Here is a 20,494-nt window from a genome sequence, read left to right as displayed (position 1 = left end):
ACGTGGTGGATTGAAGGAGCCACACTTAAAGCGTGGAGCAAGCATACTTCAGCCAATTGAAAGTAAATGTGTAATATTAAGTTTCTAATTGTCACCTTTAGGCTAAGATTAGCTTATATTTAAATAACTACTTGTGATTATTGCTTATTTATTTATAACAAATTTTAAAAGTTTAACTTGCTCAATAAGGATAAGTCATGAAAGTTAAAGGTCTTCTTTGAAGTGGAGTCCAGTTGAAGAGGTGGAAATAGGTAGGAATGAGCAAAGAAGGTGTGGAAAAGAATTACTAGTAGCACAAGTTTCTTTGGCTTGCATGCCAACTAAGAAGCCTAGGGAAGGGCTGAACTAGGAGTGTTCTACATGATGCAAAATGGAGAAGGCTAGTGTTGATTGCAACATGGAAATGGAACCTTATACTACACAAGTGAAAGGGAAGAGCCCTAACTTTCAAGGTATTGCATATGCTTTGGCTTTAGATGTGCACAACATTAACCATGCTAAGAGGCAATTGTTGTTTTTGACTCTTAAGAGAGTCAATAAGGTGGTCATGGAGCTTCTTATGGAGTTGTTCTTTTGGAAACATTATGACTTTGCTTTTGTTGGTCTTTATTTTTAGTTCATGGATCGAGTGTCCTTGACGATGAGTTCTCGTAATGGTTCCTTAATATCTTTCAAGCTCAATGTAGACTTGTGTTTTTAGGTTTGCAGCTAAGGGCTTCTATTAGATATTTGTGTGTTGTTAGTTGGAAAGAAATAGGGTTCTATCATGCTTTGTGACTCCAAGGGTAACTTAGTCCATAATTGGCCTTTGTCAGCTACATTTTTACACGAGGATATATTGCTTTTGAGTGTATGGTTTGGGTATCATTCCCTAATGTTCATCCAATATTTGAAGTAGAAGTTCAAACTATTGTTGCACCGTTGTCCAAAGTATCATATGGGCAAAGAGGAGTAAGGCTAATGTTGTTGGTATATAGGTAACAAGCTTCGTGATGCTCCATTCTTTGTGAAGGACAAACAAAAGCAGTTGTCTGATGTAATGGATGATGATGGTTGTGTCATTGTTGAGGTCAAAATCGAGATTAGTGTGGCGGGAATCCTTGGGTTGCTGCATTATGTACGCTCCCAATCCTTCAAGTATGTAATTTGATAAATGGATGTGGCCTTGTTCCAAAGTTGTGAGTGATTCTACAACTCTGTTTGGCAAACTGGAACATGATTGTAGATATGTGAGACTAGTCCCGTCATATGAATTGCATGTTGGAATGTGAGAAGACCTATTAGAACTCATTAGTAACATGCTCAAATTCATAGACATCAATTTCGTTGTGTTGAATGATATCAACAAAGCCATCACTCGGCATAATGAACATTTTGATGACACTTGGAGTGTGGCTTGTTTGGACCACTTTTACATTTGTGGTGAGGCATCTTTGGTTTCTCCTAATTTGAAATATAGAATATTTTATAATACTCTAGTTTTAGATCATGTTGCTATCTATGATCATTGCCCCTAGGATCATGTGTGTGAGAAAACATTTAATGGCCAAGCCGAATCTCCATTTTGAGAAAGTTAAAATTTTGGGCTTCAATAGTTAAATTTGGTGGTGACCCTGTGTTTAAGTGGGATCGATGCATGCAATAAGTTACAAAGTATATTGCAAGAGATATGGGAGAGGTTAGCCTATGATTTGAGATGGTAGCTAGATTCATCTCAATAATGTAGAGTGATGTTCTTAATACTCATCTTTTTGTGCCTAGTGATGACATTTTTATTCACCTCATGTGGAACCTTGAAAACTACATTGAAGAATTACATATCTAAAATTCTATTGAAGGTTGAGGCGTATCTCAAAACCAAAGCTCTCACTTCATTTTTTCTTTCCTCAGTTCGAAATAAGTAGAGTAGAGGATTTTTGGTGAAGATTGAACGTGGGGAGGATAAGAAGTTCTAAGATGAAGGAATTGCAAGTCTTCATGAAGAATCTTTCCACTCTGATGAGTCAACCTTTTGTTTTTGATAATGATTATTAGTTGCATGTGCAAAATGTTGTAAGGAATATAGAGGGGAAGATTGATGCAAATGGTGTGTTGGCCCTGGATCATTTTTTAAGTATGTAGGAGGAGCTTGAACCTATGGTCAAGTTACTAAAACGGGGCAAGGAACCTAGTCTATTCCCATTAGATTTCTATGTATAGTGTAGGTTGTATGTACCCAATACTTATGTGATATGTTGAATTTGTTTAGAAGGAGAAGTCCCTTATCCCACTTGTTAATTAGGGTGTGATAAAGCTTATGCCCAAGTTTATGGAGAGGAGGTTGCCTGGCCACATGCAACCTCTTACCATGCTCAATGTCCCCATTGAAATGATGACCAAAACACTTGCCATTAGAATGTAGGATTCATGATGCTTTGAATTTGGTCTTTCAAATTGATCATGCAATCAATAGTCACTCAAACTTTCTTTTGTTGAACATGGATTTAGAAATTTGATAGGGTTTGTTGAAAATTTATTATGGTTGGATTGGAAAGATATGGGGTAGGATGATTGATTATATGATCAAAGCACTCTTTGCAATTTCCTTAGCTAGTATCTCTATTGATTATTATTTATATGAAATTTTGTCTTGAGCAGGAGTATTAAACAAGGTTGCCCTCTTGTTTTTTGCATTTGTATTTCGGTGCATATTTGAGAATTCTTGTACCCATGATCTATTGAGAATGAAGATAAGGTTTTTGGATGTGTGGCCCTCATAAACTTGTTCGTGAAGCCATTACTCTACAATAGAATCTAGTAGGGCAATAAGTAGGTATAGGTTTTCATTGTGATAATGTTAGTCACATTACTTAAAGAAGGCCTCGAGAAGACCACCCCTTGAAAGTAAAAAAAATACAATTACCGATTGATAATAGAGATTGTTATCATCAAAAGGCTCCATGCAAAGATCTAGAGGGTTTCAAATAGTCCAACACAAAGCAAAAACAACTCACAAGTAGACCACATCTCCAACACTACTTGTGTAAACCCTACATAACAAACAACCTTATGACCTTTACTCAAGCGACCTTATAACCTTTACTCGAACAAGTAGACCATGTCTCCAACGTTACTCAATGTAAACCCTACATGTCAAACAACCTTATAACTTTTGCTTAAAGAGATGTAGGTAAGTTCTCCACAAGATGAGAATAAAAAGATTGCAATATATGCCAAAAAGAAAAGAAAAGAACCCAAGTGAGTCCAATTTGAAAGAATGAGTTTCCAACTCCTAGCTTGGAACATGAAAACCACAACAAACTTGTCATATGGAAGTTGACAAAATGGATGGATGTAAGACACAGTTTGAAGCCGATCCTCCTAGGCACCAAAGGAATGTTTTCCAAGGGCAACCCTTGAAGGGGCAATTTCTTTAAGGGAAACTAAAAAGGCTAACAAGCCATTGAAGATTGGAGAAACTTTTGGTCCATATTGTTTTTCAAATGTATATCAATAAGGAATCCTACTCTACTACCAAAGAGTCTCCAATTATGGAATTATGCAATTCAACAATACTTGCTTCTCTAGGGGTGTAATACATGGGTCATCAACCTTACCCATAAGTGATGGAAGAAGAAAAGCTTCTCACATTGGCGACATGTAAATGTCAATAATAAATTCAAAAACTTTTGACCTAAATGCATTGCACTAAGATTCTTAGAAGCATTTTAACTCTCTATTATTCATTATTGCTGAGCCAAACAAGCCAAAGATAATCATCTCATTTATTTCCTTGAAAAACAATCCCATTTTGATTGAGCCAAATAAATTCATTTACTTGGTTTAATACTAAAAAAATTGTTTCCAAAAAGAAAAAAGACAATAATTTTGCTTGAAAGGGGGTGTGAGGTGTCTATTTTCTAATTCAATTCAATCAAGGCTAAAGTTTTTCAAAATAAGTTATTCATTTCTATCGAGCCACCAAATAAACCAAACATAATTAGCTCATTCATTTCCTTGGAAAACAATCTCATTCTTACTAGCCAAATAAGTGAATTTCTTATTTTAGCATAAATTTTTTTGTAATGCAATTCAACTTCAACTCAATCTATTTGTCTTCAAAAATCCATTTATAGGTTTTTTTGAACAATAAGCTAAATTTTTAATTGTAAGAAATAATTACATCAACCATCAATGGTGGGGATGATCCTTAGCTAGCATTAAGCAGTTAAACTCTCTTTAATGCCTTGTAGGCTACTCTCAAAGCGGAGCCAAACTTACATAGACCTTTGAGTATAGTGAGCATTTGAGACTTAAAGCAACATCTAGAGGCTTCCAAAAGGGGCAATTTCCAAAGCATTTTTTGTTCCTATGCCTCCATATAGTTCTAATGCCTATTGCATGCACTACATTCCAGACTTGTAAAGAGCCTTTGTTCATATTACTTTCTCCCCTAAAAGAACTATTTTGGGTGTAGTGACCATGTGAAATCTAGCTTTATCAATCCATTTAAGTAGTTCCTTCCATAGATTTGCATACCTCTATGTAGTCCCATAGAAGATGTTTCATGGATTCACGATGTCCCTCACATACTCCATAATAGATCATAGACATTCTTGGACTTGCAAAGTCTCTCCCTCATTGGAAACTTGTTCATCAAAGTTTTCCAGAAAATAAGGTTGAGCCTTCTTAAGGGGGTAAGCACCTGTACCTTGCTCACTCTCCTCTTCCAAATCCTCATTTTAGTACAAGGATAATGGGACTTGCATCTTCAAAATGTGCCTGCCATCTCCCTTGTGAAAATCCTTGGCTTTCTTGCAATCACCAAGTCTCTTGCCACATTCAGTTTCAAGGCATTCGATCAACTTCATTTCCTTAAGGATATAAGATGTTGGCTAATCTTCTTTCCTAAAAGCAAGCACCCTCTCAATCTAGTTAGCTTCCTTCTCTCACAGAGGTTCCATCTTCTCTGGATTTCAAGTCCATTAATCTAGTCAAGGGCCCTTTCACCCCATAGATCCTTCCATTGTTGAATTCCCTAGCAAGATTTTTTTTTTGCCATTTCGGGGTTAGTGGCGATTGGAGTTGTTCCATCTTTGTATGCTCGTGCAAATATCCATGTGACTCGTTTAAGGCTAGAATCACCTCTTCTGTTAGTATTGCCACACAAAGCTACATTATCAATCACCTCTTTCCACACTGCAATGATCATCTGGACTGCAGAAGAGTGTGGGATCTTAATTTGGGTATTGTGGCATAAGAGGATATCCCCATAGGAGAGGTCATATGCCGATGCCTTCGTGAACTCTACGCACCGAAATCCATTGTCTAACCATGGCTACCCATGTGGCTGCTCGGAGTCTAGGTCCGTTTAACGTTTTGGTATCTAAAACTTTGCATCTAAAAAGAAGAGCGTAATTTTGCTTGAAAAGGGGGTGTGTCGGGGAAGGTTGTTCACTTTGTAATTCAATGAGCTTTTGCTTGAAAAGGGGGGTGTCACTGTGTCGGGGGAGGTTGCTCGCTTTGTAATTCAATGCAACGCAATCTAGTCATTCTTTTTCAAAAAACACATTTCGACGAGGAAAGAAGACAGGTCACTCGGCGATCGCTCTGTGAGACGGGCTTTCTTCTCCCTCTTCGCGAGGCAGGGCGACAGGAGGAGGAAGAATGGATCATGGAGGGGGAGGAGGAGGAGAGGAGCTGGAGCTGGAGCCCGAGGCCAGCATCGCCAATGTGCTAGAGCAGGAGCAGCTCAAATGGATCTTCGTAGGAGGCAAGGGTGGCGTCGGAAAGACCACCTGCAGCTCCATCTCTCTCTCTCTCTCTCTCTCTCTCTCTCTCTCTCTCTTTCTCTCTCTTTCTCTCTCTCTCTCTCTCTCTCTCTCTCTCTCTCTCTCTCTCTCTCTCTCTCTCTCTCTCTCTCTCTCTCTCTCTCTCTCTCTCTCTCTCTCTCTCTCTCTCTCTCTCTCTCTCTCTCTCTCTCTCTCTCTCTCTCTCTCTCTCTCTCTTTCTCTCTCTCTCTCCCTTGACGATAATGCTCGTTTATTAAATCGGCCATAATTCTTGTTGGCCACTTCCATTATTGACGATTATTCTAGTTTTCATTTGCATCATTTCCATCATTGATGATAGTTTTCATTCGATCACTGTCGCATCGACAAAACTCTGGTCTATTAAATTGATCATAATTCTAGTTGGCCAAAGCAGACATATACATGTGTTGCCTGCCTAGACGCCTGTATGTTTAGCACTAACCATTATGTGTGCGGTGCGCCATGTGAAAAAGCACAATTGATCGACATGCTATCTAGATTCATAGATATGTCTACGTTTTAGAGAACATTTTCCTTTGATGCATGGAAATTACATATAGTTGAAACTTGAATTGCAAATGATGCCGAAGATCTGAGCCAATCACACAATAGTTCCCATCATAAGGCTCAATAAGAACATCAATTATGCACATATAGACATAAGCTTCATTGAATAGAGGCTTCTACATTGATATTCATCATTTCTACTACAAGTTTTCTTTTCAAAGCACTTTGGTATATCTTGATCAAAAAGGATAGCATAACCTTTATTAAAAATATTGAAACAAATAGGACTCATATGGTAGTTAGACAACATTTATGGAGATTAATGATTGGCAAAAAACTTTTTGCCACGGCTGCCTTAGAATCACATCAATATTGAGGAGAGCAATCACTTTCAGATTATCTCAAACCTTGAAATCTTCTATTTGGACAGCCATGACCTCCACTTATCCCCTTAAAGTGCTATTTCTTAGCTTTGGTCTTCCTCTTTGATCGCAAAGCTTGCTCCACTGGTTATGCCACATTTGTAAGTACCATTTGGAGATGATAATTCTTGACCAACCTACATTGGATCAAATTTTTAGATGCTCCACCATCCAACAAACATGTAGGATAGCCCATCACCATTGCTTGTACAAGCACAAGATCATGATTGGAGAGATATGCTAGGGTTTCCATCCAGAAAACACAAAATGTATGAAGATGACTAAAACACAATAACTCAAACAAACACAATAAATGCAAAATATGCAAAAAAGAAAACATGCAAAAATAGGGGGGAGTGGAATCTAATGAAATTAAATGAATGCTGAATGTACACAATGCTCGAAGTGTAGAGCAGTCCGACAGCCAACGACTCTCGTTGTAGTGGTTTGTGGGAGATGTTGATGTGTTGTCCACCAATGATAGATCCCAAGTGCAATAACCACCTGTTCGAGCAGAGGTTGATGAAGAAAAGTATTGAAAATGCAAGAACAACTTGCTTTTGATAAAAAAGGAGATCAAGTTGATGCCAAAAAGTGCTGGAAAACTGAAAATGCAGCAACAAGTATCTGGAATGATCACGTGGCAAAGTCAAGACAAGCTGACGATAGTCATTGCAAATAGACCAATAATTGGGCAAAGCTAAGAACTAGCTGGAAACTGTATTAGCATCCTGGTTTGATGATGGCGATACAATGAATAGTGAATATTGAATAGAATACAATGCTCAGTGAAGCAAACACGCTATGTAGTGAAGAATATTGACCCTCAAACTTCCATGTCTCGAGGACCAGGGCAATGAGTATGACTTGAACAATGTGTCATACTTTGATGGATCCCAAAACATAGCAAGTTAGCCTCTGAAGGTGTTTGGCAGCAGAAAACGTAGTAGAGATGTGTTGGATCCAGGCAGAAGAAAGAGTAGAATCAACAAACATGGATAATAATGACGAGGTGGTAGCTGTATGGATGACTAAATAGCAAAAACGAAGATTTGCAGCAACTTTCCCAAGTAGTGCGGCATTAGGCTGATCAAAACGCAACAATTTGCTAACATTGACAGCTAGCTGCAACTTCTCCATAAACAACAACAGGGGTTGGAGTAGGTGCCCAATGGTAGATAGTAGTGATGGACAGCTCCGGTTGAGATATCCTTCTGCGCCCAACTTGCATTGGCCATGAAATGTAGGGAAGAAGAACAACTACGGCTGGAATTACACGTAGCATAGTGGTCATGGAGCGGGTAAGCCCAAAAAGACCATGGACAAGCAATGGATTGAGCTGAGATATCTACTTGATGTCAAGGATGGACATATGGCTGCTGATAGATATCTGCATGGCCCTACTTTTGATTGGCGCTACCTGGTTCAATCCAGTCATGGCCCATGGTACCATCGAGCTTCTTAGAGGGGGTATCTCCATGGATGTTGAAACCAGCCTTCCTTTTTGGTTAGGGTGGTAAATAACTTGATTAAGCACTAACTACAACAAGCATAAGATTCACATAAACTGAAAATGCATACTTTATCACTTTAATCTTGGAAAGTGGATAGCTTGTTGGTCCCAAAATTGGTGCCACTTACGGTATTTCTTTATCTTATATTGCAACAGGAAGGAGTATAATCGAGATTCTTTGATCTCCTTTGCTAGTGTAAGTGTCTATTATTGTCAAAACTGACTAGCAAGCCTCTAAACTAAATTGCCCCTTGGTTTGCTAGGGATTGGCCTTCACCTTGCTCCTTGACAAGCAAATGTAGCCGCAAGTTTAATATTGGTTGGTTGGCGTATTAAATTTCCTTGAAAGCAATTCTAAGCACACATCTCGATGTGGTTGTCAAACCCTAATTTTTGCTGTAAATTGGGTTTTATAGCAAAGATTTTCCAATATCTCCACTCGTGATGACTCAAATGGCTGAATTTTACCGAGATAACTTGAGAGATGGCTAGGGGATGGGAGAGAATGCTGTAGAGAGAGAAATCTTAGAGTCACGTGAGAAATGTCGAAAAACTGTTGTTGTCCTACTCAAACGGCCATGAAAGCTGTCACCTACAGCTTAGGACCACTAGAAAGACTCTTGCCCCCTCCTACATGTTGTCACTTGCATCAGAAGGACCTTGGGCTACTGTCACTTGCTCTTGGAGGACTCCAAACTGCTGTTACCTGCTGTAGGAATGGTCCCTGGTGGTTACAAATCCCATCAACAACATCTCCTTGCTCTCTACTCCTTCTCTCTCACAATGACTGGAATATACTTCCATTAGCCCTTAAAAAACGTTTTTCCCACTTGTATGGGCAAGTTTTGCCAAGTGGTAGCCTTCTAATGTCATTTTCTAGCATTATCCAACTATTAAATTAATTTTCAGAATATTAATTTTAAAAATTAATTTAATAATTATTCTAGTACTCAAAAATTTAGTTTCACCAGCCAATAATTAAATTGGCTAATGCAATTTGTCTTCCAAGTATTAGTGGGTAGTTATTGAGCCTTAGACTAGCATGAATTATTTAATTAATGCCGAGTCTCTAATATCACCATTGACATTAGTGGCCAATACATTGGTCTAGGCCAAAATCTAATACCAGGTACCACCTAGTACCTGTTAGACACAACTTATTACAACTTTTACCTTTGGCACCAACTAATATCTCGAGGTCCTACGTTCCACACGGTGAAATAATTGATTTTCACCTCACATGTGCAAGTCACATTAGCACATTTGATTAACTTTTAATCAAATGCTAATCAAAGCAATAAAATTTCATGTCCTTGTGACATACGTAGTGGTAGCTTGTTGATAGTAGAAACTGAAACACAATGGTAGAGTCAATGGATTGATTCCTAGCAGGACCCATGTGTGGGCTTATCCATAGCCTGGACATTATTATAATATGCAAAGGACTAATGGACAAAGATAGTACTAGAGGTGCAATCATTGTTGCTAGACTCTTATAGAGGCTCACAACTAGAAGATGGGCACAAAACAAGACAAGAAATAACACACTTCCTAATCCACGAGTAAAGGCTTTAGGATCACAATAGTAATTAGGATGATCCTCTTGATCTCGAGGGCCTTTGTGGCAATCCTCGTAGTCTTGTCAACCTTGATTGTGATTCTTGTAGTCTCCATTGAACTCTTGATCCACGTGATCTTACCGATTGTTATGGTTTGGTGTCTTGAATCCTTTGAAATCCGCAAAAAAAGGCTGCATTTGTTGAAGTCGGCTGCTTGGGATCCACCAGTTGAGATACAGAGTTGCCAGGTGAGCAAGCATGATTAGGCTTAGAAGAGGGCTCAAAGGAGGGAAAACATGGCAGCTACGATCAAGAAAGAACATGGAGAGAGAAGAAGAATGTAGATGAAAATGAAGGGAACAAAACTGTGACCAAAGTGAACATAAGGAAAGCTGAATGCAACAACCCTTACACTTGCAGTCACTACCATGTCTGTGAGGGTGTCGGACTACAAAAGCTAGGAGAGAGAATGTGGTTGAGGAGAGAGGAGGGAGAAGACGATGATGACTGAATAAATGATCTGCAAAAACATAAATGATGACAAACACTAGTGGCAGCAAAAGGAGAAGCAAGCTCATGGAGGGATGATGCTAGATACAAAACGAAGGCTCTCTATATCCAAAAGGCTGAAACTGGCCGACAAGTTAAAATGCTGGTTGGACCAGTCTAAATGACTGCAATGCAGCTGACCAGCCATTGACCTCCCATCCCAATTGCTGGAACAAGGCTGCCTTGCCTGGGAAGGTGCCACCCAACTTGAAAATGTGCCACCTCTTGTTTGTGTGCCCCGTTTGACAAGGGAATCAGGAGCTCTGACTCTGTCAATTTCTCATGGATTTCTTGTGTGCTGCATTTTCATCCCGCAATCATTATTCGAGCATTTAATATGCATTTATGTGCACTTTTGCTGGCAGCTGAAACCAGCCTTCCTCCTCGGATAGGGTGGTAAGTCCCTGATTATAACTTAATTACAGCAGCAAACAATAAATGCAATCTGAAAATACAAATTTACCTACTGATCTTGGACAATGCACACCCGATTGGCCCCAAAATTGGCGCCCCTTCCGGTATTTCTTTAGCTTTATTGAAGAAAAAGTTGATTTACAATGGGATTCTCCCAATCCCCTTCGGTATTTCAACTCCCCTTGCTGTCCAAAGTGACCCGCAAGTCTTCAATCTATTTTGCCCCTTGATTCGGGCACTCAATTGGCCTTCACCCACTTCACAGACGATGGAAATGCCCCAAATTCAATGGCTGGCTAGTCCTCCACCTGAATTCAGCTGAAATTCACCTTTAGCCTTGTTGAATCCAAGTCTTGGAGTTTCCAATTTTTGGCACGCTTCCCAAGGCTGTTGGTAAACCCTAATTTCTGCTGTAAATTAGGGTTTACAATAGAGAAATTTGCAATTTCTCAGCCTTCAAGGGTCCAAATGTTGTGATCTTCGGAACAAGACTGTGAAATGACTGGGAGATGAGAGGGAAAGCGGTAGAGAGAGAAAATTCAGAGTTTTGTCGCGAAGAATGACTGAAAATCAGTCAAATGTAGCTGCTGCCCTGCCACGACAGCTTGTAGATGCAAAGAACTAAAGAAAATCAGTCATTTACAGTTGTTGCCCTGGCTCAACAGCCTGTAGATGCTGTCTCTTGCTGTTGATTGGTCTTCTTTTGCCCTTGGCTGCCTTAGAAAGTCCTCCAATGGCTGCAAATCAGACCAGGAGTCTTCGCTCCCTCTCTCTTGCAAGCTGAATTTATAGAAATGCCTCTCTCCAGCCTCTAAAGACGTTTTTCAATCTTGCATGGGCATTTTTCACAAGTGGTAGCCTTCCCAAGTGGTTTCTTCAACATTTTTCATAATTAAATATTAATTTTCAGCCTTTAAGTACTGAAAATTAATCTAATAATTATTTCGGTGCCCTAAAAAGTAATCTGACCAGCCAATAATTAAATTGGCTAGGCAACTTCCATTCCCAAGTGTCTCTACGCCATCTTTGACCATCAGATTGGCGTTAGGTACCATTAAACGCCACTTTTCTAATGTCACCAACTGACACTTATGGCCAAATGGATGACCTAGGCCAACAACTGGCACCAGATACCACCAAGTACCTGTGCGGCATAACTTATAGCAACTTTTGCCTCCCTTGATTTCTTCGGGTCCCGGGCTCGTAAATTTACTTTAACCCCAGTTGCACCTCACATGTGCATCATACTTAATCATGTGATTAAAAATTAATCCACATGTTAAGTGAGGTTTCAAAAAATACATGTCCTCATGACAACGGCTGTTATGTCGTTATGGCTTGGTGGACGTGCATATTGCAGCTAGGTCTATTTTTCAACATTTCGGCTATTTTTGCAGGTGATCTACCAGTTCTTGGAGTTTATGCTTATGTAGGCAGCCCGGTGAAACTAGCCTACCTTCTTAGAGAGGGTGGCAAAACCTGATCGGGCACTTAATGACAGCAATTATAAAATGAATATAAACTGAAATGCGCACATTATCATAATAATCTTGGACATTGGACACGTTGTTGGTCCCAAATTTGGTGCCCCTTGTGGTGTTTGTTTAAGTTGTATTGCTATTAGATGGAGTGCAACTAAGATTTCACAATCCCCTCCATTGATCCAAAAACCCCTTGCTGTCACCACCAATTGACAAGCAATTCGGGCCAATTGCCCCTTGATCTTCATCTAGGGCTTGCACGAATGGAACCACAAACTGGCCAAATGCTGCCACAAATCAAACGGGGTGGGTTGGCATGTGAAATCCTTGATATTCCTTTAATTACAATTGTTGATTTTAGTGTACAATGGCTTTAATTGATGGCATGGGTCCCAAGGTGGCTGCTAAACCCTAATTTTTACTTTTTTATTTCAGGGTTTAGTGTATAAGTTCCAATGCTGCCCACCAAATCTAGCTGAGACACTCTCCAATTGGTTGAGAATTGCTGAGATAACTAGAGAATGGGCAAGAGAAGCTGAGAAGAGAGAGAATTTGGAGTCTCCATGGGAGAAATCCCCAAAACTGGTTGCTGCCCTGTCAGATCAGCAGATGGAGCTGTCACGAACTGTCCTGAGACCACCAAAATGTTATCGCCTAACCAACAATGCTGTTGCCTGCTGTCCTTGGTGCATTAAATGTAGTTGCCTAGTTCTTCGGGCCTTGTGGTAGCTATTGCCTACCTTCAATAGCTGATTTCTGCTCCAAAATCAGATTAGCAGCACTTCCTTCTCTCTCCTAGCTAGTATACACATTGAGTGAGCCTCATCCCCCAAACAACGTTCTCCCCCATTGCATGGGTATTTTTGCCAAGTGGTAGCCTTCTAATCTCATTTTCCAGCAATTTTTAGCTAATTGATTAATTTTCAAAATTGATTAATTTTGAAAATTTATTTCAGCCCTTTTGACCCTGCCCAAAATTAATTGTGCCAATGCACAATTTGATTGGCTAGGCCATTTGTAAACCCAAGTGGTCCCTAGTCTCAATTGACCCTTAGATTGGCATTAATTAATTAATGCCTAGTCCCTAGTGTCATCACCAACGCTTAATGGCCAATTAACTATTCTAGGGCCAAATTTACACCAATTAACATCCAAAACCTAGCTTGCATAACTTGTCACAACTTTTGCCTTTGACACTCACTTCCTCCTTAGAGTCCTTGGCTTGTTACCATGAAATAACTACCATGTGCAACACATGCCTTAAAACATTGCACATTTGATTATTAAGTTAATAATCAAATGTTACTAGCAAGAGCAAAGCATCTCAAAAATTACACGTCTGCGTGACAACCACCAACATTGCATTGCATCTATTCTCTACCATTATCCTTTTCTTCATCAACATTCCTCATCATGGCTTGTGTCTTCTCCTCATCTTGTTGTAGTTTGGCACCCTCATTGACTAAATGCTTCTTTGTATGTAGCCCTTTGATTAGATTAGTGTGTGTGTTAATATATCTTTCTTTCTTTCTTTTTGTGAGCGTGCGTGCACATGTGCTTTCCTTCCACTTTGAACACACACAATGTGCACACGTGTGTGCACATACAAATGCATGCACTCATAGTTATGTAATCACATATACAAGCAGTCACACCTGTGTACAGCATAAGAAATAGCAAATTAAAAAAGAACCCTCAAGGATGAAGTTGATGCTTGTCTACATAATTGGGAACAAGAATAGCAATCCACATTATTATAAATAATTATTTATCCTCAAGTTTGAGCATTCAAAGTATTATTAAATTCTTAGAAACAAGCAGGTTGATAGTCTGCTTCATTTAATCTTACAGTTCAGTAAACATCCCTTATCAAGTTTAAATGAGATTGCTCTGGCAGAGCTCTTAATCATTTGTTATCTTATTTTGCAATGTAAGTTTTGAGTTATTGAAATACATACAATTATTATTATTATTATGATGCTAATTTTGTTATGTACCTTGACATTTTGTATGTGACAGTTGAATGTGCTGTTTACTTTCCTAAGTTGTTTGCTTTCTAACTGAGGTACTTAGATCTTTTAAGTTCCTCTGGCATGGTGTAGTATTTACTGTGCTATACTTTCAGGAAGTTGATCCCAACGTGGAGAGTGAAGATTTTGATAACATGGACAGTGGTGGATTTGTGTCGGAACTAGCCAATGCAATCCCTGGCATTGATGAAGCAATGAGTTTTGCAGAAATGCTCAAGTATGTAGGTTCTTAGCCACAATTCACAGCTGGTTTTTTTTCATTTATTGGAATGCTGGAGGAAACTTTAGAAAGTTACTTTTGCCTCTTTAAGCTCTTGACTAATAGTTTGGAAGGTTTGTTAAATGTTCAGGTGAGCATACAGTTGGTCTAATTTAGCTTAGTGCATGAAGCAAGATATTTGTCTTCATGGGTTGCTTCCTTGATCTCATGGATGCCTTCCTTCTTTTGCTAGGTTAGTTCAAACCATGGATTACTCTGTTATTGTTTTTGACACGGCTCCAACAGGCCATACACTGCGCCTGCTGCAGTTCCCTTCAACATTAGAGAAAGGGCTTGGCAAGATGATGGCCTTGAAGAACAGATTTGGGGGTCTGATCAGCCAAGTATGTTCAATATGTGTTTTGGGTAGGAGAGTTGTTCATAGAATAATTTACAAGTGAGTTAAATTGTTGAAAAATGCTCAAACTGTCTGGTCAGGTTTCTCGAATGTTTGGAGCAGAGAATGATTTTGGGGAGGATGCTATCATGGGGAAGCTAGAAGGCATGCGTGATGTGATTGAACAAGTCAACAGGCAGTTCCGTGATCCGGTGTGTATTGACTAATTTGCTAGTTATCATTGATATTTGCTTGTGGAAACATTTGCTTCAGTCCAGTTCAGAGTGCCGGATTTCTGTATTTATGGCAGGTCAGTATTGCCATTTTTTTCCATGTGCTTTTGGATGTTTGCTTGTGGAAATATCCACTTCAGGCCAGTTCAGAATGCCAGACTGTTGTATCTTTGGGGGATCAGTATTGCTGCTGTTTTCAGTTTCTTAATTTTTAGTAACTGTTTCTTAGGGGCATATTCTCATTGCATTTTTTTGAAAAATCCACTCTACTATCACAAAAGAATTGTCTACAAAAGGTTGAATTGTTACCAGTATTTTTGTTCAACGTTTTAGTTAATGAGGTTTCAGCATTGATTTTCTCCATTCCCAAAGGATTTGCTCCCATACCCACATGCAAAGTCTAATAAACTTTCACATCTAGTGGAGATGTTGTACATGTGTCTATCGTGTATCTCTCCAGCCTCAAAAAAATCCACTGTAGTGCATGATGGAGCACTATTCATGAAGAATATAGTTGCACTGCACTGTGCACATGCCTTTGGGGAGCTTTTTAAGAATGGTTCAATCTTTTCCTACCATGGCAAAAACGTCTAGGAGAAGAAGCTTCATCAAAATTCATCCCCAAATTTAAGAAAGTCATAAGAAAAAGAAAGTTGTCTTGAAGCGTGCAGCCTATAAACCAGAATGCAGAAGTACCTTAAGGCTTGATGATAGAGATATGAAAGGAAAGAGCAGCTGCATGGAAAGTTTCAAACCAAATAAAACATACCTTTCTCACAAGTCAAGAGAGTGGTTGCCCAAGTTTAAGGTTTAGAGCATTCCTGTATCAAGAAGAAGAGAGAAAACAATATCGAAGTAGATTGGAAGATTGAATGTTGGGTGTTGGGCTTTGAGGCTCAGATGGAAGATCTTCCAATACAAAATGAATAAGTGGTTGTAACTGCAGAAGGAGGATTCTTAGAAAGTTGTAAGAAAGAGAGGAAGGTAGAATTGGGAAGTTATAGTGACCATGTTGTTTAAAAGTTCAGGCTTTGGCTTTCTAAAAAAGTCTTGTAAAGGTAAGAAGACATGGCATTCTAACATAGTACCTCAGCTCCTCTTTATGAACTCTTGAAAATCATGATTTCATATACATGGATGTGACCTTTTTGTGGGTTTGTACTAGTTCAGAGAGAGAGAGGAGGGGAGGGATGGGATTGTATTAACATCTACCAGAGGCCAAAATGACCTAGGAGACCAAAATGATAAGTGAAACTGATCCATGGGTATGTCTCATCATGGATGAACGATAACAAAATGAAAACCAACCTAAAAGCCAATGCAAGGATGACTCAAAGTATACAAGAGCATCTGGCTCTCCTACCATCTACAAGATTCCTGTCAGGATAGAATTTGATGGGAGTTAATCCCTTGACAATGTCCGACTTGTTAGCAGATTAGTCAGCTCAGGGTGAGTTTGTGCTGCAGAGGCTGTGGCCTTTTTATAGTATTTTTAATGGCATTTTCTGGTGCCCTTTTTAGGGCTAGGGAGCATTTAGTGCTGGCCAACCAGCATTAAATGCTGGCCGACTGCATTTATTGCTCCCCCCATTTTATGCCTATATATTGCTAGGGCTCCTCCTCCTCTTTTGTACTTCAGCCATCATTTGTGGATTCTTCTGAGGAGAGAGGAGCTGGTGCCTGGGTGCCCACACAGCCAGTGACTCATTGTTGTATGTTGCTGTCTCATGTTCAATATGGATTCCGTTTCCCGAGCATACATGTGAGTTTTCATCTGCATTTGTGTTTATTCTTTCTCTTGTCTTGTGTTTCGACAGTTTATTTCAGCATGTTGTTTATGCTTCCATTGCTGCACCACTTCTGACATGGTATCAGTTTTTTAGGATTTGTGTTTCTGCTGTGTTTTATTGCTGTTTTCAAGACTGATTTACCCCTTTGTTGCCTTGGCGACTGCTGTCAACCTGATTGTGACCAGATTTTGGCTTCCGTACTCTGCGTTTTGATCAGCATATGCATCGCCTGCCTGTCCAACACCTCTTGCTGCCTGTGTTTTCCTCATCAGGTTGCTGGCGATAGTTCCCTACACCTGTTTAGGCAGTGTGCAGCCTGCGTTTTGCTGTTTACAGCACTATTTTGGGCTGGGCGACTGGCCGAACAGGCCGTTTTTGCTGTTTCTAGCAGATTTCCACTGATTTTTTGACTTTGTGCAGCAGATTTTGGCTTCTTTTGATCAGTTTTTGGGTTATCCTGCTTGTGAACTCTTGTTTTTTGCAGTCTGTGCTTGTGGTTTGGCTGTGTTCCCTCTCCCAATCCCTTCTTTTCTCTACTCTTTTTCTCAATCCTCTCTAGATGGCTCCTCCATGCACATCCACTGATGACAAGCTCCATGGACTTGATTATTACACGTGGAGTGCGGTGATGAAGGCTTGGTTTATTCAGAAACGGTTACGGTACGTAGTTAACAGAGCCGTGGCAAGTCCTCAATAACCTTCTCTTGTTCCATCTGATTTTGATGAAGACAACCATGAGGAGGCTGTGCTTACCTGGGATTCGGATGATGCCCATGCTTATTCGGCCTTACTTCGGTGTATTTCCAAAGAAGTCCTACCGGCGGTCACCTCCTGTACGACAGATGTATGGTCGAAGTTACAGTTGATGTACGAGGCTCCTTCTACCATGAGGGCCAGCTCCAGCAATTGAAGTTTGAATCCAAAGATACGATTCAATCCTTCCTACTTTGTGTTACCCAACTCCAGGACCCGCTTCGTACTATGCAGTCTGCCCTATCAGAGGCACATCTTGTTGGTGCGGTACTCTACAAGCTTCCTCGGGAATTTGATGGAGTGACGAATGCTTTACGGGTGCAGACATCTACGACTCTTGTCAGTTTTCTTCACATGTCCTCCATGCTACTTGAGCATGAGGCTACTTTGCGACTACAGGGGAGGCTTCTATCACATTATGGAGGTTTAGGTGAGGCTTTTGCAGCTTCAGAGAGAGGTTCGAAGATGAAGAAGTTGAAGGCCCAGTGTTATCACTGTGGCAAGAAAGGTCATTTAAGGAAGGACTGCAAAGAGTTAGCGGCTTCCAGGAAAAACCAAGAGCAGAAGATGAAGCGGGATGCGGCCTCCTACGACGAGTCATCTGCCTCAGATTTTGATCCCGATCCTCCCGCCAAGGTGAAGTCCAAGGTGCGGAAGGAATCCTCTTCTTCGGATCGAGGGAAGGGCTTAGTGGCACCTTCCTCAGCTGCTTTCTAGTGGTGGTGATGCGGATATCCTTCATGACTCTCCAGTGCCAAAGAGGGAGTGTGAGAGGGTGGTGAGATGGGGCAGCTGTGCCTCATCTATATGTCTATACAGATGCACAGGATCCAGAAAGGGACATCCCTGACGCATTGCGCAAAGTGTGGCAGGTACAAATCTTGGAGCTAGGATTGCCATCCAGGTTCATGATGGGTTGGTTACTTGACAGAGAGCGGGAGGATTTCGTCTGGAGCCCACATGAGGGGACACTTTGGCGGTTTTGGCCGAAGGCGGGGATTCCGTGGTCACATGTTTAGAGACATGTTTGGCAGATTGGTCTTGTATGTCTTGAGTGACATAACACAGAGAGCTGCTATGATTCTTCTCTATTTTTAGGTGGTGCTGTTATGCTAGACATCGACGTCAGATACTCTCCGAGGCATCTTGGTGGTGGGCTGGCCACTCACTGCTTGGATATCCATGGTTCTTCTGGTGGTTCTATGTTGTATAGTTTATGATACTCCATCATTGTACTATTGTATTGTATCAGATCACCCCTGATCTGAGAGAGGGTGTTAGTAAATTAGTCAGCTTAGGTTGAGTCTGTGCTGCAAAGGCCGTGGCCTTTTTATAGTATTTTTAATGGCATTTTCTGGTGCCCTTTTTAGGGCTAGGGAGCATTTAATGCTGGCCGACTGCATTTATTGGTCCCCCCATTTTATGCCTATGTATTGCTAGGGCTCCTCCTCCTCTGCTGTACTTCAGCCATCATTTGTGGATTCTTCTGAGGAGAGAGGAGCCGGTGCTAGGGTGCCCACACAGCTAGTGACTCACTGTTGTATGCTACTGTCTCGTGTTCGATATGGATTCTGTTTCCCGGGCATACATCTGAGTTCTCATCTATTTTTTGTGTTTATTCTTTCTCTTGTCTTGTGTTTCAGCAGTTTATTTCAGCATGTTGTTTATGCTTCCATTGCTGCACCACTTCTGACACGACTGTGGTGGGAGATGATAGCTTGGATCCTCTGATAATCAGAGAAAGAGAATCCACTTCCTTCCTTCTCTGCCATAGACAGCCAGATCTATTTGCAGGTCACGACTCCATCGACAGGTGCTGTTGAGCTAGTCTGCATCAGCCATGTACTCAGACCGTAGGCATTGCGAAGGACCTGGTTGTCACCTATTGCAGCTGCACATGAACTTCTGTGCCTGTCTGACCAGCACATGTATTGCAGGTGCAGGACATGGATTTTTCTGGACCTGTTGGGGGTAGTTGTCTGCTGGTTGGGAGCAGCAAGAGCAGCATGCAGGGTTCTTCTGTCAACCAAGGTATTTTCTTTGCTTTTCACAGTTATGTAGCATCACAGGTCATACCGTGCAGCAGAGTATATAGGGATGTGGCCGTTTCAAGCACAGGGTGTGGTTCTCTTGGCTGCTGACAGTGACGAGCCATAGAGGACACCACGGGATTGGCAGTCCTATTTATGTAGCATTGCAGGTCATACTGTGCAGCAGAGTATATAGGGACGTGGCCGTTTCAAGCACAGTGTGTGGTTCTCTTGGCTGCTGACAGTGACCAGCCGTGGAGGACATCACGGGATTGGCAGTCCTAGATACCCATTTGAAAGAAAGGTGCCCTCAATCTCCTGTGGGCAGAAAAGACGTGGATGCACAAGCATATGCTCTCATAGGCTAATGTATTGATGCAAGTCTCAAGATTACATGCATGCAAATGAAGGGCGAGTTGCAGGCTTGCCTGAGGGGAAACATGTTGTGGTAGTTTTGGGGGTTGATTTGGTGTTGCAACAAATTGCTGCATTCCATCAGAGGGATGCCATCTTTCATTTTACAGAAGAGACCCACTTGATTGCATGTATCAGCACATGGTTGAGGCTTTGGTTTTGAATGGCATTGTTGCGAATGAAAATGCATAGACACTTTGTTGAGGAAATTTACAATGGCCCTAGAGGCTTCTTTGAGGTCTTGTTTCGTACTTTGGAAGCTCATCTCAGATATTGCTGTGAGCTCTTTCGTTGTTTCATGGAAGCTTGTGGAAGTAGTTCAGGGTGTGCCTCAGCAAGCTTGTCAATCTAGGCAGAGGAAGTGGTGAATCTGCCTTCCCATTTGTTTGGCACCTTTTTCCATTCACCCTT

The 20,494-nt window shown here is 40.8% G+C and overlaps 1 protein-coding gene across 1 annotated transcript in view; it reads left to right on the top strand.

Annotated features, from left to right (window-relative positions):
* Positions 1-5,444: 5,444 nt before the first annotated feature.
* Positions 5,445-20,494, top strand: part of LOC148019831 (P-loop containing nucleoside triphosphate hydrolases superfamily protein) — a 121,069-nt gene continuing 106,019 nt past the window's right edge. Inside the window, exons 1-5 of the mRNA XM_087700017.1 lie at positions 5,445-5,828; positions 11,913-11,979; positions 14,321-14,484; positions 14,720-14,870; positions 14,965-15,075. Coding sequence (XP_087556143.1) covers positions 5,647-5,828; positions 11,913-11,979; positions 14,321-14,484; positions 14,720-14,870; positions 14,965-15,075 — 675 coding nt within the window. The 5' untranslated portion in view covers positions 5,445-5,646. The remainder of the gene's footprint in view (positions 5,829-11,912; positions 11,980-14,320; positions 14,485-14,719; positions 14,871-14,964; positions 15,076-20,494) is intronic.

Source organism: Lygodium microphyllum, chromosome 19, assembly GCF_053477565.2.
Source record: "Lygodium microphyllum isolate KBCC chromosome 19, Lygodium_microphyllum_v1.1.10, whole genome shotgun sequence".
In the NCBI taxonomy this organism is placed as follows: domain Eukaryota; kingdom Viridiplantae; phylum Streptophyta; class Polypodiopsida; order Schizaeales; family Lygodiaceae; genus Lygodium; species Lygodium microphyllum.
This window is presented reverse-complemented; position numbering and strand designations above follow the sequence as displayed.